We start from the raw sequence: 23,364 nt of genomic DNA, 5'->3' as shown, positions 1-23,364 counted from the left end.
AATCAACTTTATTGGTACAAAAATCTGTTTATTGACATTTTGGTCTGCATCCGGAACTTTTGTCAAGATCTTGGATTGGTATGTATATATCACTTAAGGTCACAGTCCTTTTTCCATGCTATGACATCACTAATGAATATAATGATGTATTAGGGACCACCCACCTCCCAGTGTTTCTTTGGTGTAACATTATGTAACATTATGACTTACTAATGACTATTATATATATATATATATATATATGTAACTACATTTAGCACCAGACTGTAGTTAGCCAGAGTGAACTGAAATGCACTCTGTACTTTTTACTGAGATAATCATAGCCCCCAAAATAAATAATAAAGTATAAGCAAGGGTTTCGAAAAATATAGTAACAAAGTTAAATTCCAGCTTTGAGGTTGGAAAATGTAACTTGTGAATGACATTAAGCTTGGTCTTAATGGTCAGAACGTTCAGCATTTCATTGCACCACACAACCCTGCCCTACACGGGTCGTAGACAACATTCCTCCTGACTTCTGGAGGCAACATGATTCAAGATCCTCTTAAACTAAATAGGAGGATAGGATTACTGCTAAAAGAAAGCCAGAAAGATGATGTTCTTGTAGAAAGAGAATCCTGCTATAAACAAGCGAGACCAACAACAAAAAGATGTCATTTTTTCTTTGCAAAGCTCTAAAGTTACAGAAAACACTATAGTGAATGATTCATTATTGTGTCAAGAAACGTTCCAGACACAACAAATAATAATGACTTGCTGCATCAAACCGGCTTCTTTTCGAGCGCAGTGACAAGACTGCAGCCTAGTAGAGTCACCTCCAACGCCACCGGCAATAAATAATTGTAAAAAGACATGTCATCCGGTGACAGTGCTCGGAGAATTTGACTCTTTGATTAGTTAATGGAGAGCAAATGTCAGTTATATCGGGCAACACAGGAGGAATGCATTTCCAAGAGTACAGAGATGAGCCAGGGATTCTATACCATTCTAGACATGGTATATATGGCGTGCATCTAAATCCGGATAGCACAAACCATAAATACAGAAGTATAGGCACTGGCCACATAGGCTGTGGTCTCATTAGTTATTTTATCAGGGGGGCTGTAGTACCCCTGCTGCAGAGGCAATATAAATGGCTATAGCAAAGTAGCATAGTTTCGAACTTGGGTGTTAAAAAAGGTTGGAAAATACAAGTAAATAAAAACAAAAAAAATATTTTTCTCAATGATAGCTTTTATTTAAAAAAATTGTTTACATGAATTAACATTTACTGGTAAAACTTTTTTCCTTTAGGGTCGTCTTATATTCAGGCTTTTTCTTAATATTCAGATTTTGGGGGGTCATCTTTTAATCAGGGTCGTCTTATAATCGAGCAAATACGGTATTTTATCCAGTGCTCCTATGGGTCCACCTGTTAGTTGAGTTTCTAAAAAAAAAAACCTGAAAATGATAGTTAATTCTGAATTTGCTTTGTTGTCAACATTATAGGCGTGTGACTCAAAGCATTTTCATCGAGCCATATCACTTCCTCTCTCTTTTCATATGTAGTAGGTTTGTCCTTAAATAAGATGTCTTTTATTATCACAGATTAACTGGTAAACAGAGAATGTCTGCAGTAGAATTAAATGGAATGTCCTTGGGAGGAAATCAAAGAATTATTTCTGTTTTTCAGAGTCATGGAGCCAGACACGTGAAGCATTGAGAACACAAAATGCAAAAATTAAAGTTACAGACCAGCAAGTGATGGAGATTCGATCCACGGTCAAGGACAACTCATGAAAATGTTTAGTAGGGCCACGTGGTTGTGTCCTGAACGGCTCTTCTTGCTCTATGTCTGCCTTTTGCAGATATTGCAAGGTTTGGCGTTACCAAGTGCCCCTGACTATCTGCAACGGGGCTGGCAAAGGCTGTTAGAAGAGGGAGAGAACTGCAAAGACTGTAATCCCGATGAGTGTCCCCTTCCCCGAGGATGCCTTGCCGGAGTGGTACGTGATACTTGTGACTGCTGCTTGGAATGCGCAAATTTGGAAGGGCAAATTTGTGACTTGGACAACACCAATAATTTCTACGGAAAATGCGGGGAGAACTTGGAATGCCAGCTGGACATGGGGGACCTTAGGCATGGAGAAGTCCCCGAACCACAGTGTGTATGCTTATCTAACACAGCTGTGTGTGGATCCGATGGGAAAACCTATTCCCAGGTGTGTAAATTTCAAGAAGCTGCTAATGCACGACCGGACACAAACCTTACAGTGCTCCATGAGGGACCTTGTGAATCAGGTACAGTAAATATTTACAATGACGTTATTTCTGTGCTTTAGTTCTTCGCTGAATCAACAAGATGCACACAAGAGCAGCAAACAAGAGTGGGTTCACGTGTCAACTCAGATTTCGATAGATTTTCTCAATTTGTTCAGGAATACTTAACCCTGGGCTATCCAGGTCATGTAGGTCAACTGTAAAGTGTCAAGGGAGATTCAGCCAGATCGCAACAGACCGGCACACCCTGGTTAAAGAACAAGGGGAATGCTTATCTTTATCTTACCCTAGTCCATACTGTTTATCTTGCTGTAGCTTATTCTGGTCAGGTCAATTATTTTAATTAGACATTGGCGCCATAGGAACGTTCTAGTTCGCTTTTGTGTTCGTCTTCAGGGAAAAAAATTGTCCTCATATTCGACTAATTTCATTGGTCTCCGTCTCCTGTTCAGATGGAATTCGCCCAACATTTTCGTTTTCAAAAACCCCATTCGTCCGTCCGGGTTGCCATGGCAACAAGAAACAAACGTGTAGAAGAAGTTGAATTAAATTGGCAAGATTCTCCTCCTCTTAGTGTAGTTAAGGTGGCGGCCACTGCGACAACCGAAGATTTTCATATTGCGCACATTCGTTCAATCGGCAGCAACTTTCCAACTTTCTCTATAAAGTGCAGTTCGGGTGCAAAGAACTGAATTTGGAGCAGAAAGCAACAATATGTAGTTGGCTTCTTTGGTGACTACTCCTTACATTTTAATGAGAAAGTGTCAGTTTTATAAAAATCTTACATAACTTAGGTTTGAATTCAGAAGTTTTGGGTATAGGATGAAAACACGGTTTACTTTTTTCCACGGTCTTTTTTTTATATAATTGCTTGCAGATGTAGAACTGGGAATATTTGGCATTTCTAGTAAGTTGGCTTTTCTTTTTTTTTTTTTGCTGAAGTCCAAAGTCAGAACGTATCTGCTGTCAAAAGCCAGTTATTTGCCTGTGACTTGTACGTCCAAACAAACAAATCACCCAGAAACATCTATTCTCTTCTACACAGCCTTGTTGGAATTTATAAAAGATTGGCAGGGTTCAGCAAGCAACGTGTTCACTTCTCTCTGTGATTTTTATTGATAATTCTTGTACTTTACTTGCTTGTAGATGCAACAAGGCCTCAGGAACAAAGAATAGTCTTCCCTATTCCTATCACTCTAAACCAGCAAACTCAATCAACATGTGCAACCTAACCAATCTTATTCCTATCATCTCCAACCATAAGCTACCTCCCGTCTTTAACTGTTACCTATGGAATGCCCGCTTGGTATGCAACAAACTCGCTTGTATACATGACCTTTTTCTATCCCATGCTTTTAACCTCCTAGCTCTTACTGAAACCTGGATCCCCTCCCATGACCCTACCGCTTCTGCTGCACTCTCCTTCGGAGGACTACACTTCAGCCACACTCCTAGGCCTGATGGCAGAAAGGGTGGTGGTGTAGGCATCCTTCTCTCACCTCACTGCACCTTCCAGAATATACCAAGCCCTCCCAACCTCTCGTTCTGTTCCTTTGAAGCTCACACAATCCGTCTTTTCTCTCCACTCGCAGTTCTTTGACGACCTTTCTGCCTGGCTCCCTTTCTTCCTCTCTCCTAATATCGCCTGTCTTATTCTGGGTGACTTTAACATTCCTTTAGCAACTCTGCTAGCTCCAAACTCCTCTCCCTGACATCCTCCTCTGGTCTCTCTCAATGGACTAATTCCCCTACGCACACCGAGGGACACTCACTTGACCTGGTTTTCTCCAGATCATGCTCCATTTCAGACTTCTCCATCTACCCGTTCCCTCTGTCTGACCACCACCTTCTATCCTTTTCTCCAGTGCTAACCCCTAACAAGACAAAGTTACAGCGCTCACCTCATACTTGTAGGCCATTACCAGACAATACCATTACCCAACTGTCAGCCTCACTTGAACCTCTCTTACCTTCCATGTTAACCCTTTCCTGCCCAAACACAGCAGCCTCTTTTTATAACAACACACTTGCTTAAACTGTTGGCGCTATATAAATAAAGGATGATAATAATAATAATGTATATCAGTGAACTTTATAATATACATCCTTTAACCTATAAAAAAAACAAAGGACAAAACCTTCTTTAGGAGAAGCTGCAGATCCAGTGCAAGATCCTCTCCACAATTCCACTTTTGCTTAAAGCAGCCAATCAGTGGCATTTGCAAGGGGAAAAATCATTATTTATGTATCATATTTATTAACCCCTTAATGACAAAGACCGTACATGTGCGGGCTCAAAATGCATTGTTTTCAATGGGTTTAGGGACCGCCCATTGTCCTTAAGGGGTTGCATATCAAGACTGAAGGGTCTCTTTTTAGAATGTCATGTAAAACACTGCATGCTATACATTTGCACTATATTAACACCGTGGTCCATTGACTTATATCTATGGCTTTCAATGAGCGTAATGGTATGGGAAACAGCACTTACTTGTTATGCACTGGGAATAAATTAGCATCTGTGGCCACACTGGGGCTCAATGCAATCAGCACCTAATTTACTATAATTTGGAAGCAGATCCAGCATATATAAGAAAAAAATATGACCTGTTCCGTTACTATAAATAAACGTAGTGTTAAAAGGTTAGTATGTATCTGATTTAAGCAATGTGTATTTCATTCATGGGTATTCACGTGTACCGTTTCCAAACGGTGATTTTGATACACCACATAACCCAACACTATCATCTGTATTTATAAAGAGAGATTCTGGAGCAACCAGGAGAAAGATCTCATTGGTTTCCACTTAGACATATTTACCAACATGAATATTAAATGGCACGATAAAGGGGGAGAGTATATTTAAAAGAGGGCAAAACTACCCCAACAAGAGGACATAGTCTTAAATTAGAGGGGCAAAAGTTTAAAAGTAATTTCAAGAAATATTACTTTACTAAGATGGTTGTAGATGCATGAAATAGCCTTCCAGCAGTGGTGGTAGAGGCTAGTACAGTGGAGCAATTAAGGCATGCATGTGAAATGGCATAAGGCTATCTTAGATATAAAATGAGACCAGGGACTAAGGAAAGTATTCAAACCTTTATATAAAGTATAAAATAATTTTCCCAATGCACAATGTTTTTTTTCTCCGGCCATAGGAGACCTGCAGCGACCCGTGTATCCCATGCTGCTTTCTGCTCCCACTTAATCTGGTTCAGCCTAACCCCAAATGACTTAGAATCATTGTAATGCGTAACAGGAATGCCAAAGTTTAGCCCTTGATGGCCAATATTAACCATGTGAAGATGAGATTCAGAGCTCATGGTGTGCATACTGTAGTGTATTTTCACTGTAATTAAAGACATATTTATAATTCCACTTATTTGCATTATTAAAGGTTGTGTTTCATTTTGGGGAAAAAGCTTTGCATTATTTAACATGTAAATAAGCATTAGCAGATATTTTATTTTATGCTTTCCTATAAAGGTTTAAAGGGACACTCTAGCTATCATATGCACTTATTTACTTATGATAGCTGAGTGGTCCCTTTAAGTTTTTGTGGTGCCCCTCAAATATATGAGGGATCCTTCAAAATTCACTGATATGGATTTGCCCATTCCTTTGTCCATCACCAGGCTGAAGACATCTCCATACACATAATTTACTTACCAGTTAGGTCTACCAATGGCTTAGAGATTGCCGCAGTAGTGGTCTAACAACCATGTCCAGTGCCCTAAGTCAGTGTGCTCAGATCGAGTCTTAAAAGGTACACAACAACTTTTACAGCATCCTATGGAGGCTGAGCTGACTTGGCCCTGTCCCCATCGTGTAAATGGTCTGATTGAGGAGATCAAAGATCTTCATTTGTAACCAGCCCACTCAGCAGCACCATACTGGAGGATCCAATTGCCCAAGATCTAAATCTAAGGTACATTAGGTGTCTGGTTCCCAACACAAATTAAGAATAATATAACATTTTAATTTTATAAATAATTATTTGGGGAAACATTTGAGAATTCAACAGTGTTTGGATGTGGCCCTTGTTTGAGTGTTAAATTTAGTGGAGTAGGTGGCACAGCATCTTTAATCTTTAAAGGGCAATTGCCTATTTCTAAGTTTGAGGAACTTTTAATTAGGTGGCAACTTCAGATCTGGTGATTGTTCTGCTTCTAGGACCAGATTTAATTGACATATAATCTTCAGCATTATTAAGGATAAATCTTAAAGTGCAAGGGTTTGCTAATTAACATATTTTGAATGATCGTGCTATCACATTCAAAGAAACAAAATGTATGCTGTATAATATTTATACATAACGTAGGTTCCTTATTGTCTCTAAATCGCAAGTAATAAAGTACTGTAGATTTTGGCAAAGCCTCAATACCACTGCTCTTGTTCTGCCCTCTTAAAAAACAAAATCAGTATGACCCTGAAACGTCCTTTGATTTTTCCACTAAGAGAAAATATTGATATTACAAATTCAATAAGGTGATAACCAAGACTACAGGAGTGGGTTAATAAGAAAGCAAGGGTTAAAAAAAGGAAAAATTAGAAAGAAAAGCACTGGAGTGGAAAAAAGTGGGAAGGAAAGAAGAAGAGGGGATCTGACAATTGAACATTCATAGTATTCCATTAACTAAGATAATATATCCTTTCCTCCCCATCCTTTTTACTGTCTCTTTTGAAATAGAAGGTACTTAGAGTGATGTCTTCAGTCCCTAAATAAAAGAATGCATAATTCCACATATGGTCTTCATTTTTAAATGTTTTCAGAGAACATTAGTTGACCAGATGCTAAGCACTGATGGACACAATCCGTATCTGAACAATAACATCTTATGTGGTGTGTATTATTGGTCTGTTTGGAAAGTGTTTTGGGAGTTAACGCTAGATTATCTCTCAACCCATTACCATTTTAATGGCTACTTTTATAGCCATAAGATAAGGCATAGGATATTGTATCTCTCTTCTTACCAAGAACAAACAGTCTCCAAGTGGACCTCTCTCTTCTCCTGTCGGTTTTATTAGCAAACACATATTCAATCATACAGCTTATTAAGAACAAGGAGACCACCATGAAGGTCCTGGTGGTCCATTAGTGGCCTCTGCTAAATCAAATATAAACCTCTACAACATATTAACTGCTAAAAAGATTTTTGTTTGTGTGTGTAAAAAAAAAATCAAAAGGAGATAAAAAGTTGGATTGAACTCACAAGTTTAGGAAAACGTATGTAATATATAGAAGCCTGTAGAGGTTGTTTTGATTTATCGAGGGAGGAATGGAGTTCAAAGGGTTAAAATGCTCTGTACTACACTTACCATGAGAAGATTCAACTAAAGTAATGAGTACATTCTATATTCTAAATACCTATTTCTTTTATAAATAAAAAGTAGCATTTCGAAAAAATCTTTGTAATTTTCACCTTGCTCCAGGAACTAAAAGAACGAAGAAAGATATATTTACCCAGCAAACTTTGTTCTTCCATTGCAGCCCCAGAGATCCTCTCAGCACCTTATGACATTTGGAATATTACCGGAAACGATGCCATCTTTGGTTGTGAAGTCTTTGCCTATCCCATGGCATCTATTGAATGGAGAAAGGAGGGTACCGAAATGCTCCTTCCAGGAGATGACCCACACATTTCAGTCCAGGTATGCAGACAATCTATGGTACCAACATTTTCTGGATTAAAAAAACAGTACATAAATATTGTCCTATATAATCTGGACCCGACAGTTTTTTCCCAAACTCTAGGGTTTACAGCTCTATACACTAAAGCACACCAATGCAATGATGCTTACACATTAAATAAGCAAAACAGATGTATCAAAAACTTCCCCTACATACAGTATATGCAAGTGATCAGCCTTTCCATTTTTGTTGTAATCTCAATGATCATTCAATGCTTCCTCCTGCCACTCAGACAGTGTGTGTCAGCTACCCGGGTCAGTGTCCTCAAATCAGGACTGTCCCAGGAAAACAGCACAGATGGGATGTATGAAAGGGCCTTCTATTCTAATTGCCATCAGTTTTTTACTTGACTGTGTTGGTGATATATAGAGTCAAAAAACTAAAGCAATTACTTCCTTAAATGTATAAATCTTCCATACAGCATAAAGGCACTTAATAGCCTTGGGACAGCATGACTGCTCAGGCCTAAAGCATCCATACAGATATCAACAGAATTCCCCAATAAGACACCAGACACATGTATGTGGGCAAGCGCTTGGTCACAGCTTTATTGAACAAATATTCACCGGCAGGCCAACTTGAGGATTTAACACATCAGGCAATTACACCCAACGAATACACCAAGAACTTCAAACCAGTATGGCTCATCAGCCCTCACTGGTTTGGTCTCTCTCAATTTCTGCTTTTTTCGGATACCAATATTAGTCTTCTTAGCAATCCATTCCAAGCAGGAGGGTGGAATAGTTCCAGAACTTCTACCTGCCTGATCCTGGTTGAAAAGGAAGTAAGAAAGTATCACCTCTGTTTATATACCTCCTTGTTCAAAAGTTGTAAACCAATGAATGAGAGGGACATAAAGCATTTCTGCATAGGCCGGCAGTCATATCCCCCTTCTCCATTGGTCCAGGGGGGGGGGCATTATGTAAAAATGATGTCCATGAAATATGTCTATGAAAACAATCATCGGTATGGCAACCCTACCCAATGCCACATCTCCTTTCTACTTTCACCCAAACGTGTCTCCATTAACAGTACAAATGGACCAACTTTGAGTATTATCGTTATTATATGGCGCCAACAATTCTTACAGTCCATACATTCAAAAGGTTATGAGTGAAAACAACTTTTTAGGAGTCTCTCAATACATTCTCAGTATGCTTTTAGTTTTAAACAGAAAATTTTGATCGTGAGACTAAAGACTAAAAAAAACCCTGCTGCTTAAAAAAGACCTTTGAAAATAAGTAACAAAAAACAGCCTTTTCTTCAAACTGCCACTAGTTAAATTCTGTTTTTCTGACACCAACACAGAAGGAGCAAGTTTATTCCACAGGCTGGAAACAGAAAATACTAATTAAGACAGGAAATATAGTCACTGTAGTTTAAACAACAAAATGTATAATAGTTACATTTTAAATAAAATATAACTTTGTAGATCTCAGATATTTTTGGCTGTAGTATCTTGAGCTTTGGACTTAGCGAGTGTTAGGGCAGTGAAACATAAAAATTCTTGTTTCTGCAATCCTAGAGTTCTCTTTGTTCTTCTTTACCTAAAAGGATAACCGAACTGTGTAAGCGCATTGATGCTCATGCTATGGAAAACCCATTTTGTTTACACATATGGTCATTTTTCTGTAAGAACCACAGTTTCTAAGAATAATTTAACGAGCCATGAAATGTGTCACTGTGCTTTCTTTAGGAGATATTTAACACTGCCTTCTTGGCTTCTCACCTTGGCCATTATTATTATTATTATTATTATTATTATTATTAAAGCGCCATCATATTACATAACGCTGTACAATGGGTGTATATATATATATATATATATATATATATATATATATATAATATGTATACAGAGACATATATCTATCTATTTATCTATATATATATAAATATTTATATATTACTGTGCAAACGTTTTAGGCAAGAAAAAAATGCTGTAAAGTAATAATACTTTCAAAGATACACATGTTAATAGTTTCATTTTTATCATTTATCAAAGTGAGTGAACATTAAAAAAGTCTTAATCGAACCAATATTTGGTGTGACTACCCTTTTCTATTAAAAAAGCCAATTAAAAGCTTTTCTGCCCCATAACAAACAGTCAGCTTACTACTATCTCAAGCTCTTGCAGGATAGAAAAACTTTTCTGCATCTTAATAAACAGCTTAATAAAGAAAAAGATAATAAAAATAATAATAACTACCTGCCAACATCTCCCCAAATGTTTCACCGGACAACATGAATTATCACAATGTGTTAATGTGTCTGGGCGCGTTCCAAACACTGGGGCAAATATAAATGTACCCCTTGTGCATTCACCCCTGCTTGTTTTGGTCTAGATCTCAATGGCCTATATGCCTACAAAAAGAGGTACAATACCCAGAAAATGTCCAGAAAACTGCTAGTGTCTGGACTTTAAGACTTCTTTGAGTTTAGTGCAAAGACGCCATGGCTGCTCTTGATGGTGCGCCCATGTTTCCTGATTATTCTTATACGTTTTGTGAATGAGAGCTTTTTCCGCTTACAAGTAGCTTATAGATGGGTCACTATAATTATTGCACCATACGCACTGACCTTACTTCTCTAAAGGTATGGCTGCCTGCCAGGGGCATTCCATACGATTACTAGACTTGTGCATTCGTCTTCGGGCGAACATGAAAACGAACACGAAGAGTGCGTTTTCGTGTTCGTTCCGAAGACATGAAGAAGAGAAGACAGTGCCGGTAAAACGTAGGCGAAGACGAAGACTCACACACGAAGAATCTTCGCCTTCGTCTACTATTCTCCCCGGTCCCTTCCCCATCTAACTTACCTTATCTTCACAGCATCGCGGGATTTCCGCTCCCGTTAACCCCTGCGATGCTGCGTTGGATAACGGGAGCAGAAATCCGTAGGGTAAAGGGCTGTGCAAGCGACCAATAGGCTCACTCGCACGGCCCCTTACCACTAGTTGCTAGGCAGAAAAAAAAAAATAACCTGGGACCCTGCTGCAACAGTTAAAAGTCCGTGCCAGCGACCAACAAAGTCGCCGGTACGGACATTTAACTGACACAGCAGAGACACCAGTGGTCTCCCCGCTGTGTCAGTTAAATGTCAGTGCCAGCGACCAACAAAGTCGCCGGTACAGACATTTAACTTAGCATAAATAACTTACTATAACTTCGGACACAATGCTGCCCTCTGTTGGTTTTAAATTAAGTAGACTTGTGCATTCGTCTTCGGGCGAACATGAAAACGAACACGAAGAGTGCGTTTTCGTGTTCGTTCCGAAGACATGAAGAAGAGAAGACAGTGCCGGTAAAACGTAGGCGAAGACGAAGACTCACACACGAAGAATCTTCGCCTTCGTCTACTATTCTCCCCGGTCCCTTCCCCATCTAACTTACCTTATCTTCACAGCATCGCGGGATTTCCGCTCCCGTTAACCCCTGCGATGCTGCGTTGGATAACGGGAGCAGAAATCCGTAGGGTAAAGGGCTGTGCAAGCGACCAATAGGCTCACTCGCACGGCCCCTTACCACTAGTTGCTAGGCAGAAAAAAAAAAATAACCTGGGACCCTGCTGCAACAGTTAAAAGTCCGTGCCAGCGACCAACAAAGTCGCCGGTACGGACATTTAACTGACACAGCAGAGACACCAGTGGTCTCCCCGCTGTGTCAGTTAAATGTCAGTGCCAGCGACCAACAAAGTCGCCGGTACAGACATTTAACTTAGCATAAATAACTTACTATAACTTCGGACACAATGCTGCCCTCTGTTGGTTTTAAATTAAGTAGCATATGCTTGAAATCCAAAGTTATTCTGCTACTCGGTGTAAAACCAACAGAGGGCAGCATTCTGTCCGAAGATATATTAGCCATATGTGGCAGTGTGTTCATTTTCATTTATTAATTATTTAAATAAAATATATTTCCATGATCCGCTGGTCTCCCCGCTGCAACAGTTAAATGTCCGCACTCGCGGACATTAATTTTGTCGAACTTCCAAACTCTTTTTTTCTATTTATTTTGGGGTTTTTTTGTATTAAACTGTTAGACGAAAGGATCATGGGAAAAAATGCAAATGAGCTCACGGCCCCATATGGCTTATATATCTTTGGACAGAATGCTGCCCTCTGTTGGTTTTACATTAAGTAGCATATGTTTGAAATCCAAAGTTATTCTGCTACTCGACGTAAAACCAACAGAGGGCAGCATTCTGTCCAAAGATATATTAGCCATAGTCTAACAGTTTAATACAAAAAAACCCCTAAATAAATAGAAAAAAAGAGTTTGGAAGTTCGACAAAATTAATGTCCGCGAGTGCGGACATTTAACTGTTGCAGCGGGGAGACCAGCGGATCATGGAAATATATTTTATTTAAATAATTAATAAATGAAAATGAACACACTGCCACATATGGCTAATATATCTTCGGACAGAATGCTGCCCTCTGTTGGTTTTACGTTGAGTAGCAGAATAACTTTGGATTTCAAACATATGCTACTTAATGTAAAACCAACAGAGGGCAGCATTCTGTCCAAAGATATATAAGCCATATGGGGCCGTGTGCTCATTTGCATTTATTCCCATGATCCTTTCGTCTAACAGTTTAATACAAAAAAACCCAAAATAAATAGAAAAAAAGAGTTTGTAAATTCGACAAAATTAATGTCCGTGAGTGCGGACATTTAACTGTTGCAGCGGGGAGACCAGCGGATCATGGAAATATATTTTATTTAAATAATTAATAAATGAAAATTAACACACTGCCACATATGGCTAATATATCATCGGACAGAATGCTGCCCTCTGTTGGTTTTACACTGAGTAGCAGAATATTCTGCCCCAGAATATATTAGCTATATATGGTACTGTGATCATTGGTCGACAGCAGGAGGCCCCCTGCTGGCGACCAATGGAGTTGCTGATACACACATTTAAAGTACTGGCGCCAGAGCTGCGTTAACCCCGTATTAACCCCTTAACCGGAAAAAACGAAGAAAAAACGAATATTCGCCCGAAGAGAAGACAGGAACGGGCGAATATTCGCGGAATACGAAGATTTTTTTTTCCCCGAAGACGAGCACGAAGACGAACACGAAGAGCCCCCTGGTGCCCAAGTCTAAAATTAAGTAGCATATGCTTGAAATCCAAAGTTATTCTGCTACTCGGTGTAAAACCAACAGAGGGCAGCATTCTGTCCGAAGATATATTAGCCATATGTGGCAGTGTGTTCATTTTCATTTATTAATTATTTAAATAAAATATATTTCCATGATCCGCTGGTCTCCCCGCTGCAACAGTTAAATGTCCGCACTCGCGGACATTAATTTTGTCGAACTTCCAAACTCTTTTTTTCTATTTATTTTGGGGTTTTTTTGTATTAAACTGTTAGACGAAAGGATCATGGGAAAAAATGCAAATGAGCTCACGGCCCCATATGGCTTATATATCTTTGGACAGAATGCTGCCCTCTGTTGGTTTTACATTAAGTAGCATATGTTTGAAATCCAAAGTTATTCTGCTACTCGACGTAAAACCAACAGAGGGCAGCATTCTGTCCAAAGATATATTAGCCATAGTCTAACAGTTTAATACAAAAAAACCCCTAAATAAATAGAAAAAAAGAGTTTGGAAGTTCGACAAAATTAATGTCCGCGAGTGCGGACATTTAACTGTTGCAGCGGGGAGACCAGCGGATCATGGAAATATATTTTATTTAAATAATTAATAAATGAAAATGAACACACTGCCACATATGGCTAATATATCTTCGGACAGAATGCTGCCCTCTGTTGGTTTTACGTTGAGTAGCAGAATAACTTTGGATTTCAAACATATGCTACTTAATGTAAAACCAACAGAGGGCAGCATTCTGTCCAAAGATATATAAGCCATATGGGGCCGTGTGCTCATTTGCATTTATTCCCATGATCCTTTCGTCTAACAGTTTAATACAAAAAAACCCAAAATAAATAGAAAAAAAGAGTTTGTAAATTCGACAAAATTAATGTCCGTGAGTGCGGACATTTAACTGTTGCAGCGGGGAGACCAGCGGATCATGGAAATATATTTTATTTAAATAATTAATAAATGAAAATTAACACACTGCCACATATGGCTAATATATCATCGGACAGAATGCTGCCCTCTGTTGGTTTTACACTGAGTAGCAGAATATTCTGCCCCAGAATATATTAGCTATATATGGTACTGTGATCATTGGTCGACAGCAGGAGGCCCCCTGCTGGCGACCAATGGAGTTGCTGATACACACATTTAAAGTACTGGCGCCAGAGCTGCGTTAACCCCGTATTAACCCCTTAACCGGAAAAAACGAAGAAAAAACGAATATTCGCCCGAAGAGAAGACAGGAACGGGCGAATATTCGCGGAATACGAAGATTTTTTTTTCCCCGAAGACGAGCACGAAGACGAACACGAAGAGCCCCCTGGTGCCCAAGTCTAACGATTACTGCAAAGCTAATGACATCTGCTTACCCAATTATTAAAAAATTCCTTCCCTTACTGTAAAATATTGATGTATGAAGCTCTGTTCCTATCTTTGCATTCATCAGGTTAAATACCACCCCATATCCTTTCTTGACCCTACGATAATAAACCCTGTGTTCCCTGAGCTAATTTCCCATTTTGTATGTTTTCAGACGAATTAGAAGTTAAACACTGCTTCCATTCACCGTTACCCTTCGTTTTAGAGTATTTCTAAAATGTGTCAAATAGCGGAAATGTATTGAATTTTTATACTGAATATTAAAAATCCAAGAAAGCCTCGGAGCAAAGAAACCATGTAATAACAGCCTATTTTACTGTAATACTTTTTTTCCAACACTCATGGAAAAAAACATGATCTTAAATACATAATGGAATAAACCATTGTTACCGATACAATATCTCAGTGCTACATGTCTTATAGGCGAGCAGCGCCTTTTAGCAGTCTATGGGGTCCAAATTCAATGATGGGAGGTTTAAACCCCTGTAACCGGTCCATTGAGCAGCGGCTCACCACCCAAGAGGACGATCACCCAAGAGGATGATCTGCCCCTCCCCCAGTTTTGGGATGAGAGACTGTTGCCCCCCTAGACCTGCCACCCTAGACCCAAGCCTAGTCAGCCTAGGCTAGAATACACATATACATAGGATACACATGAAGTCAAACCTAATCCATGTTTCTTTTCATACATTGAAGTTGTTCAGCATACAGGACAAATTGTGATCGATACCACCAGTACACCCTAACGCTACCTTGTCATCATTTTGGCAATAGCTTATAATCCTTTCAGTGAATAGCATGTTAGCGCTCATACATAATTAATTAACCATTACATTTTTATCGCATTAATATTGGCTATAACAGTTCCGAACCGGATATTGGCGTTTCGCTCCTGGTTCTATTGCTTCGTTTGATAGGTGGATAAATAAAAATAAGTATTTAAATACCACTAATGAAAATATATTTGTGTGTTTATCTTAAGTGCACCCAGGCCATAGTCAATAAAACCTCAGACGTGGACTGGCAGAAGTAAGATATATTTGGTTCAATGACTTTGCTGTCCGTGGGTTATGTGATTATTGGTGCTTTTCCCAACTAGTAACGCTATAAATAAAAGTTTTGTGTATCCGCTATTAAATAGAGGGTCAAGGAATTCTATTTTAAACACGTTCTTAAATGGTGTCTTTTTGCATGTGGGAATAAAATAACTTTTTTTGGCTATAATGAATGGTTTTGAACTTTTTTGGCACAAATTACCTTTGTAAGTGTCCCACAGCAGCCAGCGCACAAGACATATAAAAATAAATTTAAAGCAAAGTGTTCTCACATATTTAATTGATTTTAAGCAAGGTTATAGAGATGGACATGCATGTCTGCTTACAGGCAAGTTTAGAAATCTAAATTGTTTGTTATCTTATAAAAAAAATAAAAAATACATAATAATAATAATAAAAAAAAATAAAAAAATAATAAAAATAAATAAAATAAAATATATATATATATATATATATATATATAGTGGGAATACAAACAAAGAAAATGAAGTATGACACAGTGAAAATAGTCTGCTGTATTTGTACAACTGAATCTATAAAGAAAATGGATAAAGCTGTTTTGGTCCAAGAGAAAATGGAGACTTTTTTTATACCTTTTATTGGACCAACGTAGAAAAAGATCTCATTTAATCTCAGAAAGAAACCTCTGCTTTTTTTTTTCTGGGTTGGCCCAAAAACAGTATCGAACTGTGAAACTCTAATAGGGATTAAACTACTGCCAAGCTTTGTAAGATCCTGTAATTTGTGCACAGCTGACATTAGACTTTTAAGTGTAATAACATTTGGATAATTCATGTAAAAGTTACGATTAAGGCACATACACTTAGTAGCAGATCTGTTGGCGCTTTATAAGTAAAGTATAATAATAATAATAATCATATGAGGAGTAGCGAAAGAGAGACATCTCAAAGTTAAGAATAAAAAATTCTAATAAAAGAAAATGCTATCCAAAAATCTTTTGGAAGGTTGCCTTTGAACAGATGTATAAGCTGAACAGTTCCCTTTTCCCAATTTACTGTAGGTAAATGTGGCTCTTTAGTCTCTGTAACTATGTAATTTCAGGAGTCTGTTCCACTCTAAGATTTAGTAATAATAATGTAACTATTGTCTTACCTTTTAAGAAAATAAATTACCAACCTCCTTAGGACCAAAGTGTTATTTTTTTGCCAAGATGCAGTTAGGACTAAATTAATTTTTTGACCAACATGTTTTTGGACAGTGAAAGATTCTTGGGTAATGAGGAGGTTCCCTGTAGAGCTGTTTGTGGCTCCAAAAGTGATGTCATCTCTGTCTCTAAAAAATCACAGCTTTTTTTATATGATCTCTCTTAAATACTACACTCGGTTTCAGTGCCACAGTTTTGGCATCATTTTCCGCTGTGCCAGGTACCCTAATGTTTTAATCATCCTTAAGCTGAATGATAACTGAGATGCTTAGTGAACATGGCCAGCTGCCCATGGGGGAGTCGGACCTGAGGAAAGGGGGATGAATTATCCTTAAGTGGTTGACAAGCATGAGGAGGTAGTGAGGCGGAAGTATGGGGCAAAACCGAAACGTCTCCAAACTGCCAAGTATCTACTTTAGGGTCTAGAGGGCAACATAACCATGGGAACTACTGAAAACATGGTAGAACCAAGTGTCTATCATACCCTTATAGTCCATTGGCAACTGCCTCTTTGGAACTCTAAGAATATTTTCAAAACATTACTCGCTAATCTTCAGTGGTATGTCTTCCAACCTGCATATCTGAAGACCGTGGTACTTTATACAACCAGCATGAATGTCAACACACTTCAAGGAATAGTGTGAGGGATTGAATAGCTAGTAAATGCACAGATAAAAGTTTGCACTAGGCGACCTGCCTTTTTTTGGTGGTAGTATATCCTCTGCATTTTAATATCAATTGGGGTAGCTTTGTAAAATCTGCAACATATTACTGCAACACATAAGTGATGCAATTATACAAGAATATGAAAATCTCCAAATAATTAAATCTTTGCAAGGCTAAAAAACTACATTTATATTACTCATGTCATTGCACAATATAAATGATAATACATTCTTTATGCATTGTTCTGGTTCAAGTTCAGAGGAGGTCCACAGAAGTACGAGGTGACCGGATGGCTCCAGATCCAATCAGTCCGAGTTACAGATGAAGGAACTTATCGCTGCTTTGCCAAGAACAAAATTGGAGAAGCGATGGCAGGGGCAACACTCACAGTACTTACCCCAGGTAACATGAAGATATCATTATGGTTAATTTTAATTTAATCCTATGTAGAAGAAACATATTTGACAAGTTGATATGACAAACACTTTGCGTAGGAATGAGTCACATGGAAATAACCAAAATTAGTCATTGTGACTTAAAAGAAACCTGTATGGATGTGAATATGGGGTAGAAGAACAGCAAAAAACTCCAACTGAAAACTCCTACAACCGTTCGGTATAGTCTAGTTCATAACAAATTGAAATGTATTTATATGAGAACAGGAGTTTGACCTGGTCAACTTTTCATTATCAGCTCTGCAGTTTTAACCGGCACTAACTATATATTATTGAATGTATGTCACACAAGGTCTTTTATTTTGAACCCCCTCTCCCGGAGAGATGTCAGTAGACTCATATATCCTTTGATTGAAAGAAACTGTTGATGTGATACATTTAAAATAATTAAAATATTCTGGATCCCTAGCTCCATTCAGTTAACCAGCCAATAAAATCTGTAAGCAGTGATGTGTTTACCTTCAGTGATGCCCTAGGCCTAACCCGGGGCAGAACCGCCTGCTGCCCCCTCCTCGATGCGGAAGAAAACTATGGGAAGCTCGGTACAGCCCACATAGTGTTAATGGGCCGTTGGGAAGATCAGTGATCTCCATATGGAGTAATGGTGCTGCAGGGTCCCCACCTGCCGCTGCCCCCACCTGGACCTGCCGCTCTAGACCTAGTCACCCTAGGCCAGGAGTTGACCCAAAAATGAATAAATAATTAATTAGAATTAATTCCCCAGTCTTTAAATTCATGGACTATTCACTAAAGTGTGAATTTACAAGAGATTTTTTGTTTCAGCTCGATAACAATTCATTATGAAGGGCCAACACTGGCAGGTTTCTCGAGTGTGAAGTCAGCGACATGCCAGTGTTCAATGTTGATGCACTTTAACACAACACAGTTTCAAACTAATACTAATTTCTGCTGGCACTTTATCTTTTTAATGAAAAAAGTGCACTATACCAGCCAAGAACACAGAAAGTATGATGTTCCTCCTGTCTTCCAAGGCATGTTTTGATTTTGAATCTGGTTTATGTAATAAGCTTTAATCTGTTTTATTTTTATTCATTAGATCAGCTCAACGTGACCGGATTGTCTTTGCCAAATCCACGGCACCAGTTATTTGACGACGGTGCAGACAGCGAAGATTCAGACTATTATTGAAGTTCAATAACATAAAGGACAACATTTAATTGAGTCCAGATCCTTTCCCTAAACAACACAGCCTTATAAGAAAAAGAAAATGCTTTGGCTGGATTCATACAAAGAGACTTTTCATTTCAGACAAGGCTTTTCATCAAGCTTTTGCAAACAGTATTATTATTTTTTATACTAGAGAACTGAAAAAAAACCAAGTGATAAAACAACTAATAATTTACATTTCATTGCGCAAGGTAAATACACACACACACACACACACACACACACACATATACATACATGTATACTGTATATATACCTATACAGTATATATATAGAATTCCGTGTTTGTTATTTTATTTTTTTGGAACAGAAGGCAATACGCTATATACTGTATATATATATATATATATATATATAAAATCCATGTTTGTCAAAATAAAAAATCCATGTTTGTTGTTTGTTTGTTTTAAGAGAAAAGCTTAATCTCGACCGGTTCATTAAAAAACAGCTGCTTTTTCCCCAGCTCTGTTATATGGCCGACCAATTACATTTTTGGGGCAATAGACAGGTAACCTGATCTTGCTATCAGTGTGATTCAGGTGTAGGATGGCCATCTGGTATACCAGGCAAATGCTTGGTGGGCCGCTGGCCAACTGTGCCCCATACTTACCTTTTCTGCCGTTTCAACAACGGATTGGGTCCAGGAGATTGCAGGGCCCACATACTACATGCAGGGCTGGTGCAAGGAATTTTGCCATCCTAGGCAAAACAGAATTTTTCCGCCCCCTGGCTCCACCCCAACAAGCCCCTCCCCCTGAATGACCGTGGCCGACGGCTCCCGGAGGCTGCCTGCCTCGCTTCTAATGCGTGTATTCAGCCAGAGGCTGCACGTACGTCATTTGGTGGACAGGGCTGCTTTGTCATCCACAGTCCGGTTATGGAGTGAAAATTTATGAAAATTACCACCATTTTGGTAAAATAATGCTGCTACTTATTAGGAAAGGATGATAAGTAAATACTTTCTCACTTAATTACAGCACTTTGTACAGATTGTGTTGCCATAGAGCTTGGCCTATCTTAACCTTCCAAATAAACGAACACCTTTCATGAACAGATACCGTCAGGCCGTAACTGGCCATCTGGCACATTGGGCAAATCGCTGGATGGCTGCCCCATACTCAGGAGTGGCAGATCGGGTCCTGCAGCATGTGGCCAGCGGCTGGATAAAAATACAGTGTTCCCTGTACGCCATGAGACGGCCGCTGGACTCAAAGTTCAAGTGCCTCTTCGTGATCACCGTTTTTAGCCCTGGATACCGTGAAACAAACACGCCAGATTGGACATAGTCTCCGTGACCCAACACTGATGTTAATAATCACCTTATTAAAGGTGTAATTTGACCTTACAGATCATAATCACCTCTAATTGCTGAAATATCCAGACGCTGTGTATGAAAGCGATTATCAAGCACTGAATGCAGAACAATTTCCAAAGATCTATAAACACTGGCTATTTATACCAGGTTCATGGCAACCAAATCAATCACTTCCAGGCAGCTTCTACTAAAAGCATTTTTTTATTGTGTGCAGAACGATGTAAACAAAGTTTCCTATAAACCCAAAAGAGTCTGCGTGGACCAGCGCAATAAACACTGTGAATAATCATGTTTATCCTTAAAATCCAAAGAAACGATTTTCTTAAATGTTGGAGCAGCCTTTAAAGTTCTAAATTACTCCCCCCCCCCCTTGAAAAAAAAAGATTTATGATTGTTTCCAAAAAATTAGTTTTGCATAACGCTTTGTTCTGGAATTAGACAATGTCTTCTTGAAACAAGAGTCTCTGTTCTCATAGCATACAATTTTCCTCAAAAAAACCCCAAAACGTTAATACGCTCCAGATCTGTATTTATGACGTGCATTTCCAAGAATAGTGTCTGTATACTGAAAACTGATGAAAAACTTTAAATTGCATGATACTTTTTGCCGTATATTTGGAACATCCTACCCCACTCTGCTAAAAGGCAAAAGGATTATTTTCTTCTTTTTCCACTATGTAAATATACATTTTATTACCAATACTGACCACACCATGAAATAAAAAATTTTGTTCAATAAATAAATATAAAAAGTTTCAAAGTTTGGGGTCACTTAGCTTTTTTCATAGAAAGCAAGGACATTTCTAGCTGTAATATAATTGCAAAAGGGGTTTCTAATGATCAATTCGCCTTTTAAACTTAAACTTGGATCAGCGAACACAACGTGCCATTGGAACACAGGAGTGATGGGAGTGATGAAGGGCCATTGGAACACAGGAGTGATGGGGGTGATAAAGGGCCATTGGAACACAGGAGTGATGGGAGTGATAAAGGGCCATTGGAACACAGGAGTGATGGGAGTGATAAAGGGCCATTGGAACACAGGAGTGATGGGAGTGATAAAGGGCCATTGGAACACAGGAGTGATGGGAGTGATAAAGGGCCATTGGCACACAGGAGTGATGGGAGTGATAAAAGGCCATTGGCACACAGGAGTGATGGGAGTGATAAAGGCCTCTGTACACCTATGAAGATATTCCATTAGTCAGTTACAGCATTAACCCCGTCTCTGCTGGATCTCTGATCCATTTCATGTTATTTAAATGGACAACATTTTTCAATATTTTGCATGGTTGTATATATATATATATATTGCAGTTTAATTTGTACCACAAAAGTAATTTATTGTGGTAAACTGTGCTAAAAGAACGTGTTACTGTTTACCAAACTGGCCATTTTATGGTCCCTTTTTCCTTTAATTCTGTAATGTATTGCTTGCCACAGACATCTCTGTGTGTTCTACAATTTTTTTTGTAATAGTTTATAATGTCAACCAGATTTTGTATTTACAAAATAATTTTTAGTAAAAGAAAAACATTTTTTCCAAATAATATTCCTAGTATGATTTCTTTCATTATTTATATTTAAATCACTGCACGTTAATGGGTTAAACTTAGCTTAAGAAAAAAGGGGAATCTGTATTTGCCTTTGATAAATGCAGTTAAAGACGTGGTTCAATGGAACTTTCTTTTTGGAGACACCGGAGCAGCTGCGGGTAACTTCCCTTTGGAATTCTGACACATACCGCAAGCTTTAAAGTCCCAGGAAGCACAATGAGATCTCTTTGTCTCCCTCTTGGCAAGAGAAGCTATTCAAACATAAACAGAGAAAAAAAGGGATAAAGGGACAAACAGGGAGAGAGAGAGAGAAAAAGAGAGACGCAGATAAATATATCTCAAGTCACAAAGAGACTAAAAGCTTGGACAATTTGGACATCAGAAATTCGCTGTCAGTGACAACTTTACGCTCTAAAAATACCTTTTCATCTAAATAACACAAATAATGTAGGATATTCCACAATTTATATTTTGTCTAATTTTGGAGCACAACATTTGACCCCTTAATGACAGAGCCGTACATGTACAGGCTCAAAATACATTGTTTTCAATGGGTTTACGGACCGCCCATTGTCCTTAAGGGGTTAATATATATATATATATTTCAGTTCTGAAAATACTACAGACCGATACGGTGCCCGGGTTTATGGCATAATTCATTTGTGCTGCTTTCTTTTGAATTGACTTTTCACGTTTTGAGTCAGATCATTACTTTCCAAATAAAAACTAAAACCAGTGATTTTACTCTTGTGAATCGGAGGCCAAATATAACACTACGAATTCTTCCGTGCCCAACACTTAGGAAAAATTACCGCTGGAATTTTTTTTCCACATCTCATAAATGGGATATTATGAAAGGATAATAATATTAGGGTACAAGTATAGAAAAGTGCTTAAATTTCAATGTCGTTTCAGAACAGACCGTCCTGATAGGGCAGGATGCCTAAAATGCATTGTGTGAATGTAAACAGAACCGTTTATAGAACGTTCTTCTAATGCACCAGAATAGAGGGATTTTACTTGGTTTTAATGAATAACAAGATTGTTTTTTTCCTTGAAGACATTTTTAAATATCAAATAATTCCTGTACTAATAGAAATAACAGAATATGTTTCACACGGTATTGTCTTCTGACCTTGGAGGGCAGCTTAGTCTACCTAGAGCTCACCAACCTGATTAATCACTACTCCATATTGAATGGCTTACCTAGGTATGTCATAAAAAACACTTCTTTCTTAATTATTATTTACTCAACCAAAGTCTTTGCTATGGATTTACTCAAGAAAGGTATGCTATGTAGTCCAGAACTGAGTATTGTTTGGTAGAGTCATCAACTTTGCAACGGTGGAGGAGAAGATTGAGGTTCTGATAAAATAAGTAGGCAGCACTTTGAACAAAGTTATTGTAGGATCCTTGGATATTCCATTTTGTATATATTTGTATGTATGTTTTCAGATGGCATGCATACAGGGTCTTAGTATAAATGTCTTTAAGTAAGTACCCAAACCAACATAA

At 38.4% G+C, this 23,364-nt stretch overlaps 1 protein-coding gene across 1 annotated transcript; it reads left to right on the top strand.

Annotated features, from left to right (window-relative positions):
- The first annotated feature begins 1,781 nt into the window (after window positions 1–1,781).
- Window positions 1,782–18,939, top strand: LOC149288621 (kazal-type serine protease inhibitor domain-containing protein 1-like). The gene is made up of 4 exons (XM_089491577.1): window positions 1,782–2,280; window positions 7,751–7,911; window positions 17,590–17,737; window positions 18,848–18,939. Exons 1-4 carry the CDS (start codon window positions 1,782–1,784, stop codon window positions 18,937–18,939), a joined length of 900 nt encoding a protein of 299 aa, XP_089347703.1.
- Window positions 18,940–23,364: the final 4,425 nt, after the last annotated feature.

Source organism: Sceloporus occidentalis, unplaced genomic scaffold, assembly GCF_023333645.1.
Source record: "Sceloporus occidentalis isolate IW3139 unplaced genomic scaffold, rSceOcc1.0.p SCAF_50, whole genome shotgun sequence".
NCBI lineage: Eukaryota > Metazoa > Chordata > Lepidosauria > Squamata > Phrynosomatidae > Sceloporus > Sceloporus occidentalis.
Note: the sequence above shows the minus strand (reverse complement) of the source record. Positions and strands in the feature narration are given on the sequence as shown.

Bases quoted from the DNA above. Each gene is read 5' to 3' on its own strand.
- LOC149288621 (XM_089491577.1), top strand. From the start codon at position 1,782: ATGTTTAGTAGGGCCACGTGGTTGTGTCCTGAACGGCTCTTCTTGCTC. The intron at 2,281-7,750 runs GTACAGTAAATA...CTTCCATTGCAG, and splicing joins TGAGGGACCTTGTGAATCAG to CCCCAGAGATCCTCTCAGCA. The intron at 7,912-17,589 runs GTATGCAGACAA...TTCTGGTTCAAG, and splicing joins ACCCACACATTTCAGTCCAG to TTCAGAGGAGGTCCACAGAA.